Below are 21,013 nucleotides of genomic sequence, written 5' to 3' on the forward strand. Positions count from 1 at the left end.
TAACTTTCCAACAATGGATACAAGTGAGGTAGAAAAGCTTCTCCTGCTTCCTCCATAAATTGTGTTGGATAAATTACATCATTGTTGGTGTTTTCATATAAGTAGTGAACAATCCTTCCTTGAAATCCAGAACTGATTTTTTTTATCCTTGAATCCACTGGTTCAACAACATTCTTCTTGTGTTGCTCCGTTCGCAGATGATGAGCCCACGAAATGTTACCCGATAGGGTAATGTTGCACTTTCCACAATACTTATTCATTTTTTTGTTTTTATTTTTTCCTTTTTTTTTTGGAAGTATTGTATTGTTACTTGTACTTTTCACTTTGTTATACTTTACTTTTACTGTAAAGTATTTTATGTTTTATCAATTTGATAAGTTTACACAACACAAATCTGGGTAGTTCACAGTTCACACAACTTTACTTTACACTTGGTAAAGTATTTTAATTTTTATCAATTTGATAATCTCGCACAAATCGAATTCGGATGGAACGTAAGTTAACACAACTTTACTTTAGCTTTGAATTACCGGAGGGTTCACACGACGATTCTAGATGGTTCGCTCAACTCAAATAGTTTTCTAAAACTGAACTACTTTCCACATTTCTCCTTAACAAATACATTTTTTGAAAACTTAGAAGGTAACCGTTTTCTCTTTCTATAAACGCATGAGAAAAAATTTTCAAATATGATTAAAGAAAAACGTATTTGACTAAACAAACGATCTCATTTGTTTTTGTGTATAAATGTGTATATTCTGTTAGGAACCACCACCACAAGCACCGCCACCACCACCATCCCTCTTACACTCCTACGCTCACTTTCCCATCTAATGCTCGCTAAAGAGGGGAGAGGTTACCGAACTCACGCTTGTTTCACACCACAAAAGTATGCGGTCTAATATCCCTCAAACCAACACCTTTTGACCACAAGACCGTAGCCAGGTGTCACCTACAACCCTAATTGACTCAACAAAACGCCCACGCATAACGCCTTCTAACCCAAGTTAGAAGCAACATAGTGATCTGTGTGCAACCATTGCACTCCACAAAATCCTACGCATGACAAAACACCCCTATCACACACGCAAGCCAGGTGTCACCTACAACCCTAATTGACTCAACAAAACGCCCACGCATAACGCGTTCTAACACAAGTTAGAAGCAACATAGTGAGCTGTGTGCAACCATTGCACTCCACAAAATCCCACGCATGACAAAACACCCCTATCACACACGCACCTTTAGCTTGAGAAAAAGACAAGACAAAACAAGACATATCAAAACACCACTCTCTCACACTCCTACACACCACTTTCTAAGCTCATTAAGTGACCTGTGTGCAACCATGCTCATCTAACTAGGGTCAGCAACACCCCCCTTTTTGAATTAATTATGCTAATTAGGTCATTAGAACACCTGTGTGCAACCATGCGTGACTAATTAGGGTCAGTGTGCAACCATGCGTGACTAATTAGGGTCACCCCCACCTCCTTTTTTGACATGATTTATTACCTAGTGAGCCAGCTCCCGTATTAACTACCTACTATCTTCTTATCTGCATTAATATATACAACTTTAAAGGTAATAAAAAATATGACCGTTTTTATGTCATTGATTTTTATTTTGCGAAGGTTTACTGAAATGGGCCTCCTTTCCATCTTTAAAAGCCCATAACTTGGTCAAATGAACTCGGAATTCGATATGGCATACTTTTATGGGCTTGTGGAATGATGATATTGTTATCTGCATTAATAAATATATAACTTTAAGGGTAGTACAAAATATTACCGTTTTTATGTCATTGATTTTAATTTTGCGAAGGTTTATAGAAATGGGCCTCCTTTCCATCTTTAAAATCCCATAACTTGGTCAAGTGAGCTCGGAATTGGATGTGGCATAACTTTATGGGCTTGTGGAATGATTATGTTGTTATCTGCATTAAAATATATAACTCAAAAGGTAGTAAAAAATATGAACGTTTTAATGTCATTGATTTTAATTTTGCGAAGGTTTACAGAAGTGGGCCTCCTTTTCATCTTCAAAAGCCCATAGCTTGGTCAAATGAACTCGGAATTCGATATGGCACACCTTTATGGGCTTGTGGAATGATTATGTTGTTATCTGCATTAATATATACAACTTTAAAGGTAGTAAAAAATATGACCGTTTTTATGTCATTGATTTTAATTTTGCGAAGGTTTACTAAAATGGGCCTTCATTCCATCTTTCAGAGCCCATAACTTGGTCAAATGATCTCGGATTTCGATATGGCATAGCTTTATGGGCTTGTGGAATGATTATGTTGTTATCTGCATTAATAAATATAACTTTAAAGGTAGTACTAAACATGACCGTTTTTATGTCATTGATTTTAATTTTGCTAAGGTTTACTGAAATGGGCCTCCTTTCCATTTTAAAAGCTCATAATTTGGTCAAATGAACTCGGAATTCGATATGGCATACCTTTATGGGCTTGTGAAATGATTATGGTGTTATCTGCATTAAAATATATAACTTCAAAGGTAGTAAAAACAAGGGAGAACGCTATAGTCGAGTACCTCGACTATCAGATACCCGTTACTCAGCTAAATGGAGATATGCAAGCAGCAAAGCGAGATTAAAATGCGCCACCTACCGGCGGTATACAGATTTAAGCGTTATGGGCGTTAGAGTGGGCGTGGCAAATTTTTTTTCGGGTCAATCGATAGGTATTGATGAGAACATTACATTTCAGTTAAAATTTTCTATCTAGCATCAAAACTGTAGGAGCCACAGTTTTGGGCGGTTTGTGGGCGTTAGAGTGGGCGTGGCAGTCTACTGAAACAAACTTGCGCTGCGTAGGAAGCTCAGGAATCTGCACGCCAAATCTCAATAGCCTAGCTCCCATAGTTTCCGAGATCTCAGCGTTCATCCGGACAGACGGACAGACGGACAGACGGACATGGCTAGATCGATATATATACTTTATGGGGTCGGAAACGCTTCCTTCTGCCTGTTACATACTTTCCGACGAATCTAGTATACCCTTTTACTCTACGAGTAACGGGTATAAATATGACCGTTTTTATGCCATTGATTTTTTTTTTGCGAAGGTTCACAGAAATGGGCCCCCTTTCCATCTTTAAAAGCCCATAACTTGGTCAAATAAACTTTGATTTCGATATGACATACCTTTATGGCCTTTGGAATGATTATGTTGTTATCTGCATTTAAATATATAACTTTAAAAGTAGTAAAAAATATTACCGTTTTTATGTCATTGATTTTAATTTTGCGAAGGTTTACTGAAATGGGCCTTCTTTCGATCTTTAAAAGCCCATAACTTGATCAAATGAACTCGGACTTCGATATGGCAATTCTTTATGGGCTTGTGGAATGATTATGTTCTGATCTGCATTAATATATACAACTTTAAAGGTAATAAAAAATATGACCGTTTTTATGTCATTGATTTTAATTTTGCGAAGGTTTACTGAAATGGGCCTTTTTTCCATCCTTAAAAGCCTATAACTTGATCAAATGAACTCGGACTTCGATATGGCATACCTTTATGGGCTTGTGGAATGATTATGTTTTTATCTGCATGAATATATATAACTTTAATGGTAGTAAAAGTATGACCGTTTTTATGTCATTGATATTAATTTTGCGAAGGTTTACTGAAATTGTCCTTCTTTTCATCTTTAAAAGCCCTTTGCTTGGTCAAATGACTTCGGATTTCAATATGGAATGCCTTTATAAGCTTGTGGAATGATTATGTTGTTATCTGCATTAAAGTATACAACTTTAAAGGTAGTAAAAAATATGACCGTTTTTATGTCATTGATTTTTTTTTTGCGAAGGTTCACAGAAATGGGCCCCCTTTCCATCTTTAAAAGCCCATAACTTGGTCAAATGAACTTTGATTTCGATATGACATACCTTTATGGCCTTTTGAATGATTATGTTGTTATCTGCATTTAAATATATAACTTTAAAAGTAGCAAAAAATATTACCGTTTTTATGTCATTGATTTTAATTTTGCGAAGGTTTACTGAAATGGGCCTTCTTTCGATCTTTAAAAGCCCATAACTTGATCAAATGAACTCGGAGTTCGATATGGCACATCTTTATGGGCTTTTGGAATGATTATGTTGTTATCTGCATTAATATATACAACTTTAAAGGTAGTAAAAAATATGACCCTTTTTATGTCATTGATTTTAATTTTGCGAAGGTTTACTGAAATGGACCTTCTTTCCATCTTTAAAAGCCCATAACTTGGTCAAATGAACTCGGATATCAATATGGCATACCTTTATGGGCTTGTGGAATGATTATGTTGTTATCTGCATTAATATATATAACTTTAAGGGTAGTAAAAAATATTTCCGTTTTTATGTCATTGATTTTAATTTTGCGAAGGTTTACAGAAATGGGCCTCCTTTCCATCTTTAAAAGCCAATAACTTGGTCAAGTGAACTCGGAATTGGATATGGCATACCTTAATGGGCTGGTGGAATGATTATGTTGTTATCTGCATTAAAATATATAACTCAAAAGGTAGTAAAAAAGATGACCGCTTTTATGTCATTGATTTTAATTTTGCGAAGGTTTACTGAAGTGGGCCTTTTTTCCATCTTTAAAAGCCCATAACTTGATCAAATGAACTCGGACTTCGATATGGCACATCTTTATGGGCTCGTGGAATGTTTATGTTCTTATCTGCATTAATATATACAACTTTAAAGGTAGTAAAAAATATGACCGTTTTTATGTCATTGATTTTAATTTTGCGAAGGTTTACAGAAATGGGCCCCCTTTCCATCTTTAAAAGCCCATAACTTGATCAAATGAACTCGGACTTCGATATGGCACATATTTATGGGCTCGTGGAATGATTATGTTCCTATCTGCATTAATATATACAACTTTAAAGGTAGTACGAAATATGACCGCTTTTATGTCATTGATTTTAATTTTGCGAAGGTTTACTGAAGTGGGCCCCCTTTCCATCTTTAAAAGCCCATAACTTGGTCAAATGAACTTTGATTTCGATATGACATACCTTTATGGCCTTTGGAATGATTATGTTGTTATCTGCATTTAAATATATAACTTTAAAAGTAGTAAAAAATATTACCGTTTTTATGTCATTGATTTTAATTTTGCGAAGGTTTACTGAAATGGGCCTTCTTTGATCTTTAAAAGCCCATAACTTGATCAAATGAACTCGGACTTCGATATGGCACATCTTTATGGGCTTGTGGAATGATTATGTTGCTATCTGCATTAAAGTATACAACTTTAAAGGTAGTAAAAAATATGACCGTTTTTATGTCATTGATTTTTATTTTGCGAAGGTTTACAGAAATGGGCCTCCTTTTCATCTTCAAAAGCCCATAACTTGTTCAAATGAACTCGGAATTCGATATGGCACACCTTTATGGGCTTGTGGAATGATTATGTTGTTATCTGCATTAAGATATACAACTTTAAAGGTAGTAAAAAGTATGACCGTTTTTATGTCATTGATTTTAATTTTGCGAAGGTTTACTAAATGGGCCTTCATTCCATCTTTAAAAGCCCATAACTTGGTCAAATGATCTCGGATTTCGATATGGCATAGCTTTATGGGCTTGTGGAATGATTATGTTGTTATCTGCATTAATAAATATAACTTTAAAGGTAGTACAAAACATGACCGATTTTATGTCATTGATTTTAATTTTGCTAAGGTTTACAGAAATGGGCCTCCTTTCCATCTTTAAAAGCCCATAACTTGGTCAAATGAACTCGTAATTCGATATGGCATACCTTTATGGGCTTGTGAAATGATTATGGTGTTATCTGCATTAAAATATATAACTTTAATTGTAGTAAAAAATATGACCGTTTTTATGTCATTGATTTTTTTTTTGCGAAGGTTTACAGAAATGGGCCCCCTTTCCATCTTTAAAAGCCCATAACTTGATCAAATGAACTCGGAGTTCGATATGGCACATATTTATGGGCTCGTGGAATGATTATGTTCTTATCTGCATTAATATATACAACTTTAAAGGTAGTACAAAATATGACCGTTTTTATGTCATTGATTTTTTTTTTGCGAAGGTTTACAGAAACGGGCCCCTTTCCATCCTTAAAAGCCCATAACTTGGTCAAATGAACTTTGATTTCGATATGACATACCTTTATGGCCTTTGGAATGATTATGTTGTTATCTGCATTTAAATATATAACTTTAAAAGTAGTAAAAAATATGACCGTTTTTATGTCATTGATTTTTTTTTTGCGAAGGTTTACAGAAATGGGCCCCCTTTCCATCTTTAAAAGCCCATAACTTGATCAAATGAACTCGGAGTTCGCTATGGCACATATTTATGGGCTCGTGGAATGATTATGTTCTTATCTGCATTAATATATACAACTTTAAAGGTAGTACAAAATATGACCGTTTTTATGTCATTGATTTTTTTTTTGCGAAGGTTTACAGAAATGGGCCCCCTTTCCATCTTTAAAAGCCCATAACTTGATCAAATGAACTCGGACTTCGATATGGCACATCTTTATGGGCTTGTGGAATGATTATGTTCTGATCTGCATTAATATATATAACTTTAATGGTAGTAAAAAATATGACCGTTTTTATGTCATTGATATTAATTTTGCGAAGGTTTACTGAAATGGTCCTTCTTTTCATCTTTAAAAGCCCTTTGCTTGGTCAAATGACTTCGGATTTCAATATGGAATGCCTTTATAAGCTTGTAGAATGATTATGTTATTATCTGCATTAAACTATACAACTTTAAAGGTAGTAAAAAATATGACCGTTTTTATGTCATTGATTTTTATTTTGCGAAGGTTTACAGAAATGGGCCTCCTTTTCATCTTCAAAAGCCCATAACTTGTTCAAATGAACTCGGAATTCGATATGGCACACCTTTATGGGCTTGTGGAATGATTATGTTGTTATCTGCATTAAGATATACAACTTTAAAGGTAGTAAAAAGTATGACCGTTTTTATGTCATTGATTTTAATTTTGCGAAGGTTTACTAAACGGGCCTTCATTCCATCTTTAAAAGCCCATAACTTGGTCAAATGATCTCGGATTTCGATATGGCATAGCTTTATGGGCTTGTGGAATGATTATGTTGTTATCTGCATTAATAAATATAACTTTAAAGGTAGTACAAAACATGACCGATTTTATGTCATTGATTTTAATTTTGCTAAGGTTTACAGAAATGGGCCTCCTTTCCATCTTTAAAAGCCCATAACTTGGTCAAATGAACTCGTAATTCGATATGGCATACCTTTATGGGCTTGTGAAATGATTATGGTGTTATCTGCATTAAAATATATAACTTTAATTGTAGTAAAAAATATGACCGTTTTTATGTCATTGATTTTTTTTTTGCGAAGGTTTACAGAAATGGGCCCCCTTTCCATCTTTAAAAGCCCATAACTTGATCAAATGAACTCGGAGTTCGATATGGCACATATTTATGGGCTCGTGGAATGATTATGTTCTTATCTGCATTAATATATACAACTTTAAAGGTAGTACAAAATATGACCGTTTTTATGTCATTGATTTTAATTTTGCGAAGGTTTATAGAAATGGGCCTCCTTTCCATCTTTAAAAGCCCATAACTTGGTCAAGTGAACTCGGAATTGCATGTGGCATACCTTTATGGGCTTGTGGAATGATTATGTTGTTATCTGCATTAAAATATATAACTCAAAAGGTAGTAAAAAAAATGACCGTTTTTATGTCATTGATTTTAATTTTGCGAAGGCTTACAGAAATGGGCCTCCTTTCCATCTTTAAAAGCCCATAACTTGGTCAAATGAACTCGTAATTCGATATGGCATACCTTTATGGGCTTGTGGAATGATTATGTTGGTATCTGCATTAATAAATAAACCTTTAAAGGTTGTAAAATATATGACCGTTTTTATGTGATTGATTTTAATTTTGCGAAGGTTTACTGAAATGGGCCTTCTTTCTATCTTTAAAAGCCCATATCTTGGTCAATGAACTCGGTTTTCGATATGGCATACCTTTATGGGCTTGTGGAATGATTATGTTGATATCTGCATTAAAATATATAACTTAAAAGGTGGTACAAAATATGACCGTTTTTATGTCATTGATTTTAATTTTGCGAAGGTTTACTGAAATGGGCCTTCATTCCATCTTTAAGAGCCCATAACTTAGTCAAATGAACTCGGTTTTCGATATGGCATACCTTTATGGACTTGTGGATGGATTATGTTGTTATCTGCATTAAAATATATATCTTTAAAGGTAGTAAAAAATATGACAGTTTTTATGTCATTGATTTTAATTTGGCGAAGGTTTACTGAAATGGGCCTTTTTTCCATCTTTAAAAGGCCATAACTTGGTAAAATTAACTAGGAGTTCGATATGGCATACCTTAATGGACTTGTGGAATGATTATGTTGTTATCTGCATTCAAATATATAACATTTAAAGAAGTAAAAAATATGACCGTTTTTATGTCATTGATTTTTATTTTGCGAAGGTTTACTGAAATGGGCCTTCATTCCATCTTTAAGAGCCCATAACTTAGTCAAATGAACTCGGTTTTCGATATGGCATACCTTTATGGACTTGTGGAATGATTATGTTGTTATCTGCATTCAAATATATAACATTTAAAGAAGTAAAAAATATGACCGTTTTTATGTCATTGATTTTAATTTTGCGAAGGCTTACAGAAATGGGCCTCCTTTCCATCTTTAAAAGCCCATAACTTGGTCAAATGAACTCGTAATTCGATATGGCATACCTTTATGGGCTTGTGGAATGATTATGTTGGTATCTGCATTAATAAATAAACCTTTAAAGGTTGTAAAATATATGACCGTTTTTATGTGATTGATTTTAATTTTGCGAAGGTTTACTGAAATGGGCCTTCTTTCTATCTTTAAAAGCCCATATCTTGGTCAATGAACTCGGTTTTCGATATGGCATACCTTTATGGGCTTGTGGAATGATTATGTTGATATCTGCATTAAAATATATAACTTAAAAGGTGGTACAAAATATGACCGTTTTTATGTCATTGATTTTAATTTTGCGAAGGTTTACTGAAATGGGCCTTCATTCCATCTTTAAGAGCCCATAACTTAGTCAAATGAACTCGGTTTTCGATATGGCATACCTTTATGGACTTGTGGATGGATTATGTTGTTATCTGCATTAAAATATATATCTTTAAAGGTAGTAAAAAATATGACAGTTTTTATGTCATTGATTTTAATTTGGCGAAGGTTTACTGAAATGGGCCTTTTTTCCATCTTTAAAAGGCCATAACTTGGTAAAATTAACTAGGAGTTCGATATGGCATACCTTAATGGACTTGTGGAATGATTATGTTGTTATCTGCATTCAAATATATAACATTTAAAGAAGTAAAAAATATGACCGTTTTTATGTCATTGATTTTTATTTTGCGAAGGTTTACTGAAATGGGCCTTCATTCCATCTTTAAGAGCCCATAACTTAGTCAAATGAACTCGGTTTTCGATATGGCATACCTTTATGGACTTGTGGAATGATTATGTTGTTATCTGCATTCAAATATATAACATTTAAAGAAGTAAAAAATATGACCGTTTTTATGTCATTGATTTTTATTTTGCGAAGGTTTACTGAAATGGGCCTCCTTTCCATCTTTAAAAGCCCATAACTTGGTCAAATGAACTCGGAATTCGATATGCCATACTTTTATGGGCTTGTGGAATGATGATATTGTTATCTGCATTAATAAATATATAACTTTAAGGGTAGTACAAAATATTACCGTTTTTATGTCATTGATTTTAATTTTGCTAAGGTTTACTGAAATGGGCCTCCTTTCCATTTTAAAAGCCCATAATTTGGTCAAATGAACTCGGAATTCGATATGGCATACCTTTATGGGCTTGTGAAATGAATATGGTGTTATCTGCATTAAAATATATAACTTCAAAGGTAGTAAAAAATATGACCGTTTTTATGCCATTGATTTTTTTTTGCGAAGGTTCACAGAAATGGGCCCCCTTTCCATCTTTAAAAGCCCATAACTTGGTCAAATGAACTTTGATTTCGATATGACATACCTTTATGGCCTTTGGAATGATTATGGTGTTATCTGCTTTTAAATATATAACTTTAAAAGTAGTAAAAAAATATTACCGTTATTATGTCATTGATTTTAATTTTGCGAAGGTTTACTGAAATGGGCCTTCTTTCGATCTTTAAAAGCCCATAACTTGATTAAATGAACTCGGACTTCGATATGGCACATCTTTATGGGCTTGTGGAATGATTATGTTCTGATCTGCATTAATATATACAACTTTAAAGGTAATAAAAAATATGACCGTTTTATGTCATTGATTTTAATTTTGCGAAGGTTTACTGAAATGGGCCTTTTTTCCATCTTTAAAAGCCTATAACTTGATCAAATGAACTCGGACTTCGATATGGCATACCTTTATGGGCTTGTGGAATGATTATGTTGTTATCTGCATTAATATATATAACTTTAATGGTAGTAAAAAATATGACCGTTTTTATGTCATTGATATTAATTTTGCGAAGGTTTACTGAAATTGTCCTTCTTTTCATCTTTAAAAGCCCTTTGCTTGGTCAAATGACTTCGGATTTCAATATGGAATGCCTTTATAAGCTTGTGGAATGATTATGTTGTTATCTTCATTAAAGTATACAACTTTAAAGGTAGTAAAAAATATGTAATAGGCAATAAATGTACTCCGGCGATAGCTTTAGTTTTAACTCTTTGTTTCATAATTTCACAACTGCTTCCTTCGATTGTATAACACAGAGTGTCGCAACGATTCTCCCTCTTCCTACTTCTCGCTCATCCGTGTGAGCGAGGCAGGTATACGTATCTGCGATCTCCTATGCTGCAGTACTTGGTAGAAAGGGATGACAATATAACGTTTACAGTTTACTTAAACTAGGTTTCCCGCTTATTCTATAGTACAGTGGGTGTCGTGTTAATATATTACATCATATGTCGTACAGTGGGCCATGTCAGTATATGTCCTACTACAACTCGGCCATCCTGACTGTATGATCCCCTGATCACTGTGAACATCAATTAAAGTTTATTTATTTACAAAATGTGTTGCAGTTCTTATTCATTTACCTTATAAGTAGTGATAATTATTTTTATACATATTTTATTTCTGTTTTTTTTTTTCATTTCTTTTTGGAACCTACCCAATGCTTAATATTATTTATGCTCCATACACCTTGATAAGGGTTGCGTGATACCTGGAATCCTTCAACATCTTTTAACAAAAATCTGTCATTTCTTAGTACTTTTGAAATTACATACGGGCCCTTGTTCTTCGGAATTAACTTTCTAGAGACACCAGTTGTGCTATCGAAATTCTTCACCATAACGTAATCTCCTTTTTTATATTGTGACGGTTTTTTTGCTTTCTTATCATATTGCAGTTTGTTGTATGCTTGTGCTTTTTCTTGACATTTTCCTGCTATGATTCTAACGTTTTCCAGGTCTCTGTCTTCTGGTGCATTATCTAATTCTTCAAGCTTTTCTTTTAATTCGTCTACTACTTTTCCTCTTTGCTCTAAACCGAATAACATTTTGCTTGGACTTTGTTTAATACTACGATGTTGGGTGTTATTTAACACATGCTCTACTTTATCTATAACTAAGTCCCGGTATATACCTTTCTCTGGCTCTACCAGTTTGGCTATCATTGGCCCAAGACTTCTGTTTATTCTTTCTACCTGGCCGTTTGCTTGAGGTGATCCTGTTGCTATTTTCATGTGCTTAATATCGAACTCTAACATAAAATCGTCAAATTCCTTGGAAGTGAAACAGCTACCTCTATCTGAAATAATGCACTTGGGCTTGCTGTATGCTCTAAAATAATCCTTGAGTGCTATGATAACTTCTCGGGTATTTGTTGTCTTTGTGGTATATAAACGTACAAACTTGGTAAAACCGTCAACGACGACAAATATATGTTTCTTTGATCATCCTAAATCAACTGGACCATAATGGTCAATGTGGATAAGTTCAAAGGGCTTACTACCTTTTGGAATTGAATGTAAAAATCCTTCTTTACCTGTATTAGGGGAAAATGCTACACATTTTAGGCAGTTATTTATATGGCTCATACACTTCTCCTTGGCGTTTGGAAACCAATAACTTTTTGCAATAATATCTAACATTTTGTCTCTCCCTATGTGACCGATTTCATTGTGGTATTTGAAGAGTATATGCTCTTACATATCAATAGGTACATAAAATAACAATCTTTCATCGTTACTTTTTCTATAGACTATTCCGTTTCTCATTTCGAACAATTTATGCTCATGTTCCTCTAACTGTTTCTTTATCTTCTGAACTTTTGGGTCCTTGGCTTGGCAAATAACCAGGTTGTCTTCGAATGAATTTGTTTCTACTATTAAAATGTTTGTACACCTGCTAAGGGCGTCAACGTGTTGCATTCTGTTTCCTTCCCTATGTATTAGATCGTAGTCATAATTTTGCAGCTCTAATGCCCATCTAGCTATACGCGGATTCAGCTCGATTTTATTAAGTGTTAACGTGAGAGAGTTACAGTCAGTTATAATCTTGAAATGCCTACCAAATAAATATATCCTAAATCTACGCAATGCGTGAATAATGGCCATGGTTTCAAGCTCAAAACTATGGTATTTCGATTCAGCAATGCTGGTGCGTTTGGAAAAATAAAAAATGGGGTGCAATTTTCCATCTTCTTTCTTTTGGAGTAGTACGGCTCCGAAACCAAGAGCGCTGGCATCGCAATGTAGCTCTACTTCGTCTTTGTGGTTATATAAGGCTAGCACTGGCGCTTCAACTAACTTATTTTTAAGCATCATAAAGCAGCTCATTTCCTTTTCTCCAAAATGGAATTTCTCGTCTTTTCTCAAGAGATCATATAAAGGTTTGGCTAGAGTCGAAAAATCTTTAATGAATCTACGGAAATAAGAACATAAGCCCAAAAAACTTTGGACATGTTGCGTTTTGTCTGGTATCGGAAAATTTTGAATTGCCTCTATTCCTTTATCATCAGCTCTGATGCCCTCGCCGTTTATAATGAAACCCAAATATTTAATGCTTTGTTGCAGGAACTCACATTTATCCATACGTAGCTCCAACTTATTCTTTGCTAATCTGTGAAACACCTCCTTTAAAATCTGAAAATGTTCATTAACATCTTTGCTAGCGATCATAATTTCGTCCATGTACACAATTACTTGATCCTTTCTAATAAGATCATCGAAGATTTTATTTATAAATCTTTGAAAAACTGCTGAAGCCGTTTTCAGTCCCATTGGCATTCTAAGAAATTCAAATTGGCCTAACGGTGTTACAAAAGAAGTATACTTAATTGATTCTTTATTGACAAAAACGTGAAAGTAACCGTTTTTTAGATCAAGTTTTGAAAATACTTTTTTACTAGCTAACTTGTCTAACAGGTCATCGATAAGCGGTATAGGGTAATTGTCTTTAATTAAAACCCTGTTGAGTTTTCTAAAATCTATGCAAAGTCGTATGTCCCCGGTTTTTTTCTTCACTAAAACTATGGGAGAAGCAAATTCAGACTGGCTTGGCTGAATGATCCCGTTCTCTAAATAATCGTCCAAAAGTTTTTGCAGTTTTTCTTTTTCCGCGTAGGCAAGCCGCCGCGGAGCACAGCTAAACGGTTTCGAGCTTTCTAAATTAAGTTTTATCTCACTTTTAATAAACGGTTCCTTTGGTTTCTCTACCCTAATGTAATTGTATTCAATTATCTTCTTTAATTGAGGTAGAAGATCTTGGTTATCAATTGTACCGCATATGTAATCAGTGTCTTCGTCATCCATATAGTTTATGCTAAGCATTTCACGAATCGTTTTAGACATATTGCTTTCATTTTTGTTATTGACTATACCGCCCTCACTAACTTCGTCGATGGACGGACCGGTTGCCTTACTGACTATAGGGTCGTCTTTATTCCTGATCGAAACTCTTATTGCTCCACAATCTCTAAAACTAACTGTTTCAGTACCTGTACTACCACTTTTTTGTATAACTGTATCATCATCTTCTTCGCTAAATGAATCAATTATTGAATTACTAATTGTATTACCAATTGTTTTTCTAACTGTATCTTTTACTGTTTCTTTAACTTTATCATTAATTGGTTTGCTAACTGTATCACTAACTGTGTCACTAACTGTTTCCCTAACTGTATCACTAACTGTTTCACTAACTGTTTCACTAACTGTATCACTAACTGTTTCACTAACTGTATCACTAACTGTTTCACTAACTGTTTCACTAACAGTTTCTCCAACTGTATCACTAACTGTTTCTCTAACTGTATCACTAACTGTTTCCTTCAGAATTTCGATAGCACTTTCCGGCTCCTTGCTAGCATCTAAATTATGCGTTAATTTGAATTCCCAGGCATTGCATACTCTTTCATTACAATCGGCATTCGTAGGCTCAATTGTGATCATTTTTAAGGCGCTTAAATCTAATTCTAAATCGCAAGCATCCATAAAATTCCTCCCAAGAACAACCTCATGGCTCATAGACTCATTGGGCACAATATAAAGGTAAAAATAACATTTCGATCGATTTTTAATTATGTAACAAAGTATTCTTCCATAAATTTTCAGTTGGTTTTTATTCAGCCCAAAGTAGTTTTCAGAGACGGACTCCATCTTAATTTTAGAGGAAATAACAGCTGTTTTGGCGAATGATATTGGGCTGCCAGTGTCTATGAGGCATGCTGCAATTAATGGGGTTTTAGGACTGTTGTAAAAAAATATTTGTATAAATCTTACGTATTTATTTGCATTTGCGCTTTTACGCTCAGGGCACTGACCCACAAAGTGTCCAAATTTGCCACATGCGTAGCATGATCCGGGCTCTCGTTTCGGTTTCTGACAGTCCTTGGCGTAGTGGCCCTTTGAGTTGCAATTGGCGCAACGGAAGTCCTTTGTGTCTGCAATCTTTCCGGAAGAGTGCTGCGAAGAATTGACCTCCTGCTTTCGTTCAGGTAAACGGATTGCAGAGAAGGCTTTCAAAATCTGCCCAGGTTCGGCGAAACATTGTATGCGAGCTTGGTCGCGTAGCCCTGGTGCTGGAATTCCTTCGATGATGTTTTCGAGGAGCTCCTCCTTGTCGATGTTTATATCGTTGGCCAGCATAACTTTCTCCTCGAAATAAGAAGCGAACCTTTCTCCTGAACGCCACTGACGATTTTGGAACGCGTTCCTCAGCTCCCCCTTTGACATCTTAGTTGCAAATGCTAGGATCAGCTGCTCACAAAGGTGGTCGGTTGGCTCCAAAATGCGTGTTGCGTTTGCGTGCAGCCAAACTTGGGCTTTTCCTTTTAGTTTGGCAATAAGAAGCATGCGCACACCAAACGAGTCCAAGTTGTACACCTGCGCAATGTTTTGCAGCTGTGTGACCCAGTTACGGGCACACGAGTTGCCGTCGTAGTCCATCGTTACTTCCTTTGCCAATGCGAGTGTTGTTGCGGGAGATTGTAACAATTTGTTTACATTTGCAAACTGGCATTGATCAGCACTGTCTGTGGCGTGCTTTCCAACACTAGAGTTATCGGTATCAAAGTTATCCCTGGCGCTGTTAACCCTGGGGCTGTTAGCGTTAACAGCGTCAATGCAAGCGAAACTGTTAGGGTTGCCAGAAGTTTCGATGTTGCATTCGATGACGTCATGGACTTCCTGAGCATGATTTGGCTTGTCCCTGGTGACGTCAGCGATCTCCGCCTGAAGCTGTTGCAATATGGCCTTGTTTGCGGCGATTTCGTCGAGAATTTTCTGCAGCTTCACCCTTTCGACATCTACCAGAGAAACGTTCTCCGTGCGTATATCGTCCACTGCCTGTGACGTCATCGTACGTCATCGATTTCATTGTGGTATTTGAAGAGTATATGCTCTTCCATATCAATAGGTACATAAAATAACAATCTTTCATCGTTACTTTTTCTATAGACTATTCCGTTTCTCATTTCGAACAATTTATGCTCATGTTCCTCTAACTGTTTCTTTATCTTCTGAACTTTTGGGTCCTTGGCTTGGCAAATAACCAGGTTGTCTTCGAATGAATTTGTTTCTACTATTAAAATGTTTGTACACCTGCTAAGGGCGTCAACGTGTTGCATTCTGTTTCCTTCCCTATGTATTAGATCGTAGTCATAATTTTGCAGCTCTAATGCCCATCTAGCTATACGCGGATTCAGCTCGATTTTATTAAGTGTTAACGTGAGAGAGTTACAGTCAGTTATAATCTTGAAATGCCTACCAAATAAATATATCCTAAATCTACGCAATGCGTGAATAATGGCCATGGTTTCAAGCTCAAAACTATGGTATTTCGATTCAGCAATGCTGGTGCGTTTGGAAAAATAAAAAATGGGGTGCAATTTTCCATCTTCTTTCTTTTGGAGTAGTACGGCTCCGAAACCAAGAGCGCTGGCATCGCAATGTAGCTCTACTTCGTCTTTGTGGTTATATAAGGCTAGCACTGGCGCTTCAACTAACTTATTTTTAAGCATCATAAAGCAGCTCATTTCCTTTTCTCCAAAATGGAATTTCTCGTCTTTTCTCAAGAGATCATATAAAGGTTTGGCTAGAGTCGAAAAATCTTTAATGAATCTACGGAAATAAGAACATAAGCCCAAAAAACTTTGGACATGTTGCGTTTTGTCTGGTATCGGAAAATTTTGAATTGCCTCTATTCCTTTATCATCAGCTCTGATGCCCTCGCCGTTTATAATGAAACCCAAATATTTAATGCTTTGTTGCAGGAACTCACATTTATCCATACGTAGCTCCAACTTATTCTTTGCTAATCTGTGAAACACCTCCTTTAAAATCTGAAAATGTTCATTAACATCTTTGCTAGCGATCATAATTTCGTCCATGTACACAATTACTTGATCCTTTCTAATAAGATCATCGAAGATTTTATTTATAAATCTTTGAAAAACTGCTGAAGCCGTTTTCAGTCCCATTGGCATTCTAAGAAATTCAAATTGGCCTAACGGTGTTACAAAAGAAGTATACTTAATTGATTCTTTATTGACAAAAACGTGAAAGTAACCGTTTTTTAGATCAAGTTTTGAAAATACTTTTTTACTAGCTAACTTGTCTAACAGGTCATCGATAAGCGGTATAGGGTAATTGTCTTTAATTAAAACCCTGTTGAGTTTTCTAAAATCTATGCAAAGTCGTATGTCCCCGGTTTTTTTCTTCACTAAAACTATGGGAGAAGCAAATTCAGACTGGCTTGGCTGAATGATCCCGTTCTCTAAATAATCGTCCAAAAGTTTTTGCAGTTTTTCTTTTTCCGCGTAGGCAAGCCGCCGCGGAGCACAGCTAAACGGTTTCGAGCTTTCTAAATTAAGTTTTATCTCACTTTTAATAAACGGTTCCTTTGGTTTCTCTACCCTAATGTAATTGTATTCAATTATCTTCTTTAATTGAGGTAGAAGATCTTGGTTATCAATTGTACCGCATATGTAATCAGTGTCTTCGTCATCCATATAGTTTATGCTAAGCATTTCACGAATCGTTTTAGACATATTGCTTTCATTTTTGTTATTGACTATACCGCCCTCACTAACTTCGTCGATGGACGGACCGGTTGCCTTACTGACTATAGGGTCGTCTTTATTCCTGATCGAAACTCTTATTGCTCCACAATCTCTAAAACTAACTGTTTCAGTACCTGTACTACCACTTTTTTGTATAACTGTATCATCATCTTCTTCGCTAAATGAATCAATTATTGAATTACTAATTGTATTACCAATTGTTTTTCTAACTGTATCTTTTACTGTTTCTTTAACTTTATCATTAATTGGTTTGCTAACTGTATCACTAACTGTGTCACTAACTGTTTCCCTAACTGTATCACTAACTGTTTCACTAACTGTTTCACTAACTGTATCACTAACTGTTTCACTAACTGTATCACTAACTGTTTCACTAACTGTTTCACTAACAGTTTCTCCAACTGTATCACTAACTGTTTCTCTAACTGTATCACTAACTGTTTCCTTCAGAATTTCGATAGCACTTTCCGGCTCCTTGCTAGCATCTAAATTATGCGTTAATTTGAATTCCCAGGCATTGCATACTCTTTCATTACAATCGGCATTCGTAGGCTCAATTGTGATCATTTTTAAGGCGCTTAAATCTAATTCTAAATCGCAAGCATCCATAAAATTCCTCCCAAGAACAACCTCATGGCTCATAGACTCATTGGGCACAATATAAAGGTAAAAATAACATTTCGATCGATTTTTAATTATGTAACAAAGTATTCTTCCATAAATTTTCAGTTGGTTTTTATTCAGCCCAAAGTAGTTTTCAGAGACGGACTCCATCTTAATTTTAGAGGAAATAACAGCTGTTTTGGCGAATGATATTGGGCTGCCAGTGTCTATGAGGCATGCTGCAATTAATGGGGTTTTAGGACTGTTGTAAAAAAATATTTGTATAAATCTTACGTATTTATTTGCATTTGCGCTTTTACGCTCAGGGCACTGACCCACAAAGTGTCCAAATTTGCCACATGCGTAGCATGATCCGGGCTCTCGTTTCGGTTTCTGACAGTCCTTGGCGTAGTGGCCCTTTGAGTTGCAATTGGCGCAACGGAAGTCCTTTGTGTCTGCAATCTTTCCGGAAGAGTGCTGCGAAGAATTGACCTCCTGCTTTCGTTCAGGTAAACGGATTGCAGAGAAGGCTTTCAAAATCTGCCCAGGTTCGGCGAAACATTGTATGCGAGCTTGGTCGCGTAGCCCTGGTGCTGGAATTCCTTCGATGATGTTTTCGAGGAGCTCCTCCTTGTCGATGTTTATATCGTTGGCCAGCATAACTTTCTCCTCGAAATAAGAAGCGAACCTTTCTCCTGAACGCCACTGACGATTTTGGAACGCGTTCCTCAGCTCCCCCTTTGACATCTTAGTTGCAAATGCTAGGATCAGCTGCTCACAAAGGTGGTCGGTTGGCTCCAAAATGCGTGTTGCGTTTGCGTGCAGCCAAACTTGGGCTTTTCCTTTTAGTTTGGCAATAAGAAGCATGCGCACACCAAACGAGTCCAAGTTGTACACCTGCGCAATGTTTTGCAGCTGTGTGACCCAGTTACGGGCACACGAGTTGCCGTCGTAGTCCATCGTTACTTCCTTTGCCAATGCGAGTGTTGTTGCGGGAGATTGTAACAATTTGTTTACATTTGCAAACTGGCATTGATCAGCACTGTCTGTGGCGTGCTTTCCAACACTAGAGTTATCGGTATCAAAGTTATCCCTGGCGCTGTTAACCCTGGGGCTGTTAGCGTTAACAGCGTCAATGCAAGCGAAACTGTTAGGGTTGCCAGAAGTTTCGATGTTGCATTCGATGACGTCATGGTCTTCCTGAGCATGATTTGGCTTGTCCCTGGTGACGTCAGCGATCTCCGCCTGAAGCTGTTGCAATATGGCCTTGTTTGCGGCGATTTCGTCGAGAATTTTCTGCAGCTTCACCCTTTCGACATCTACCAGAGAAACGTTCTCCGTGCGTATATCGTCCACTGCCTGTGACGTCATCGTACCAGAGTCGAACAGAGCTTCCTGTGCGCCTTCCAAATGTTGTTGCAGCGGCAATGATGCGGCTCCCTCTAATTCGGTTTCTAGCGGCTGCTGGCTGTTGAATGAGGCTCCATTTGGTGGATCACCACGTGCTTCTGATGATAGGGTCTGCAGACGCGCCATCAATTCTGCTTTCGAGCCTGAGGTTTGCAGCCCGAGCACATTTAGCCAGTTTTTTAACTGAACGACCGTGAATTGATTTAAATCTATGTCAGGCCTTTTGAGTAAGAACCACTTCTGATATTGTAATAGGCAATAAATGTACTCCGGCGATAGCTTTAGTTTTAACTCTTTATTTCTTAATTTCACAACCGCTTCCTTCGAACGTATAACACAGAGTGTCGCAACGATTCTCCCTCTTCCTACTTCTCGCTCATCCGTGTGAGCGAGGCAGGTATACGTATCTGCGATCTCCTATGCTGCAGTACTTGGTAGAAAGGGATGACAATATAACGTTTACAGTTAACTTAAACTAGGTTTCCCGCTTATTCTATAGTACAGTGGGTGTCGTGTTAATATATTACATCATATGTCGTACAGTGGGCCATGTCAGTATATGTCCTACTACAAATATGACCGTTTTTATGTCATTGATTTTTATTTTGCGAAGGTTTACAGAAATGGGCCTCCTTTCCATCTTTAAAAGCCCATTACTTGGTCAAATGAACTCGGAATTCGATATCGCACATCTTTATGGGCTTTTGGAATGATTATGTTCTTATCTGCATTAATATATACAACTTTAAAGGTAGTAAAAAATATGACCCTTTTTATGTCATTGATTTTAATTTTGCGAAGGTTTACTGAAATGGACCTTCTTTCCATCTTTAAAAGCCCATAACTTGGTCAAATGAACTCGGATTTCAATATGGCATACCTTTATGGGCTTGTGGAATGATTATGTTGTTATTTGCATTAATATATATAACTTTAAGGGTAGTAAAAAATATTTCCGTTTTTATGTCATTGATTTTAATTTTGCGAAGGTTTACGGAAATGGGCCTCCTTTCCATCTTTAAAAGCCCATAACTTGGTCAAATGAACTAGGAATTCGATATGGCATACCTTTATGGGTTTGTGGAATGATTATGTTGTTATCTGCATTAATAAATATATAACTTTAAAGGTAGTAAAAAATATTACCGTTTTTATGTTATTGATTTTAATTTTGCGAAGGTTTACATAAATTGGCCTCCTTTCCATCTTTAAAAGCCAATAACTTGGTCAAGTGAACTCGGAATTGGATATGGCATACCTTAATGGGCTGGTGGAATGATTATGTTGTTATCTGCATTAAAATATATAACTCAAAAGGTAGTAAAAAATATGACCG

General features: G+C 36.1%; 2 protein-coding genes across 2 annotated transcripts; both read right to left on the reverse strand.

Moving 5' to 3' along the window:
• Positions 1 to 14,681: 14,681 nt before the first annotated feature.
• LOC139353253 (uncharacterized) lies at positions 14,682 to 15,607 on the reverse strand. The gene is made up of 2 exons (XM_070996875.1): positions 14,864 to 15,607; positions 14,682 to 14,808 (listed from the first exon to the last, which is right to left on the reverse strand). Exons 1-2 carry the CDS (start codon positions 15,527 to 15,529, stop codon positions 14,797 to 14,799), a joined length of 678 nt encoding a protein of 225 aa, XP_070852976.1. The 5' UTR covers positions 15,530 to 15,607; the 3' UTR covers positions 14,682 to 14,796.
• A 2,800-nt stretch (positions 15,608 to 18,407) lies between these two features.
• On the reverse strand, positions 18,408 to 19,305 carry LOC139353252 (uncharacterized). The gene is made up of 2 exons (XM_070996874.1): positions 18,562 to 19,305; positions 18,408 to 18,506 (listed from the first exon to the last, which is right to left on the reverse strand). Exons 1-2 carry the CDS (start codon positions 19,225 to 19,227, stop codon positions 18,495 to 18,497), a joined length of 678 nt encoding a protein of 225 aa, XP_070852975.1. The 5' UTR covers positions 19,228 to 19,305; the 3' UTR covers positions 18,408 to 18,494.
• Between the last annotated feature and the right edge of the window lie 1,708 nt (positions 19,306 to 21,013).

The sequence above is a fragment of the Drosophila suzukii genome, chromosome 3 (genome assembly GCF_043229965.1).
Source record: "Drosophila suzukii chromosome 3, CBGP_Dsuzu_IsoJpt1.0, whole genome shotgun sequence".
NCBI classification, from domain to species: domain Eukaryota; kingdom Metazoa; phylum Arthropoda; class Insecta; order Diptera; family Drosophilidae; genus Drosophila; species Drosophila suzukii.

Coding starts and splice junctions, on each gene's coding strand:
- LOC139353252 (XM_070996874.1), bottom strand. CDS start 19,227: ATGGACTACGACGGCAACTCGTGTGCCCGTAACTGGGTCACACAGCTG.
- LOC139353253 (XM_070996875.1), bottom strand. CDS start 15,529: ATGGACTACGACGGCAACTCGTGTGCCCGTAACTGGGTCACACAGCTG.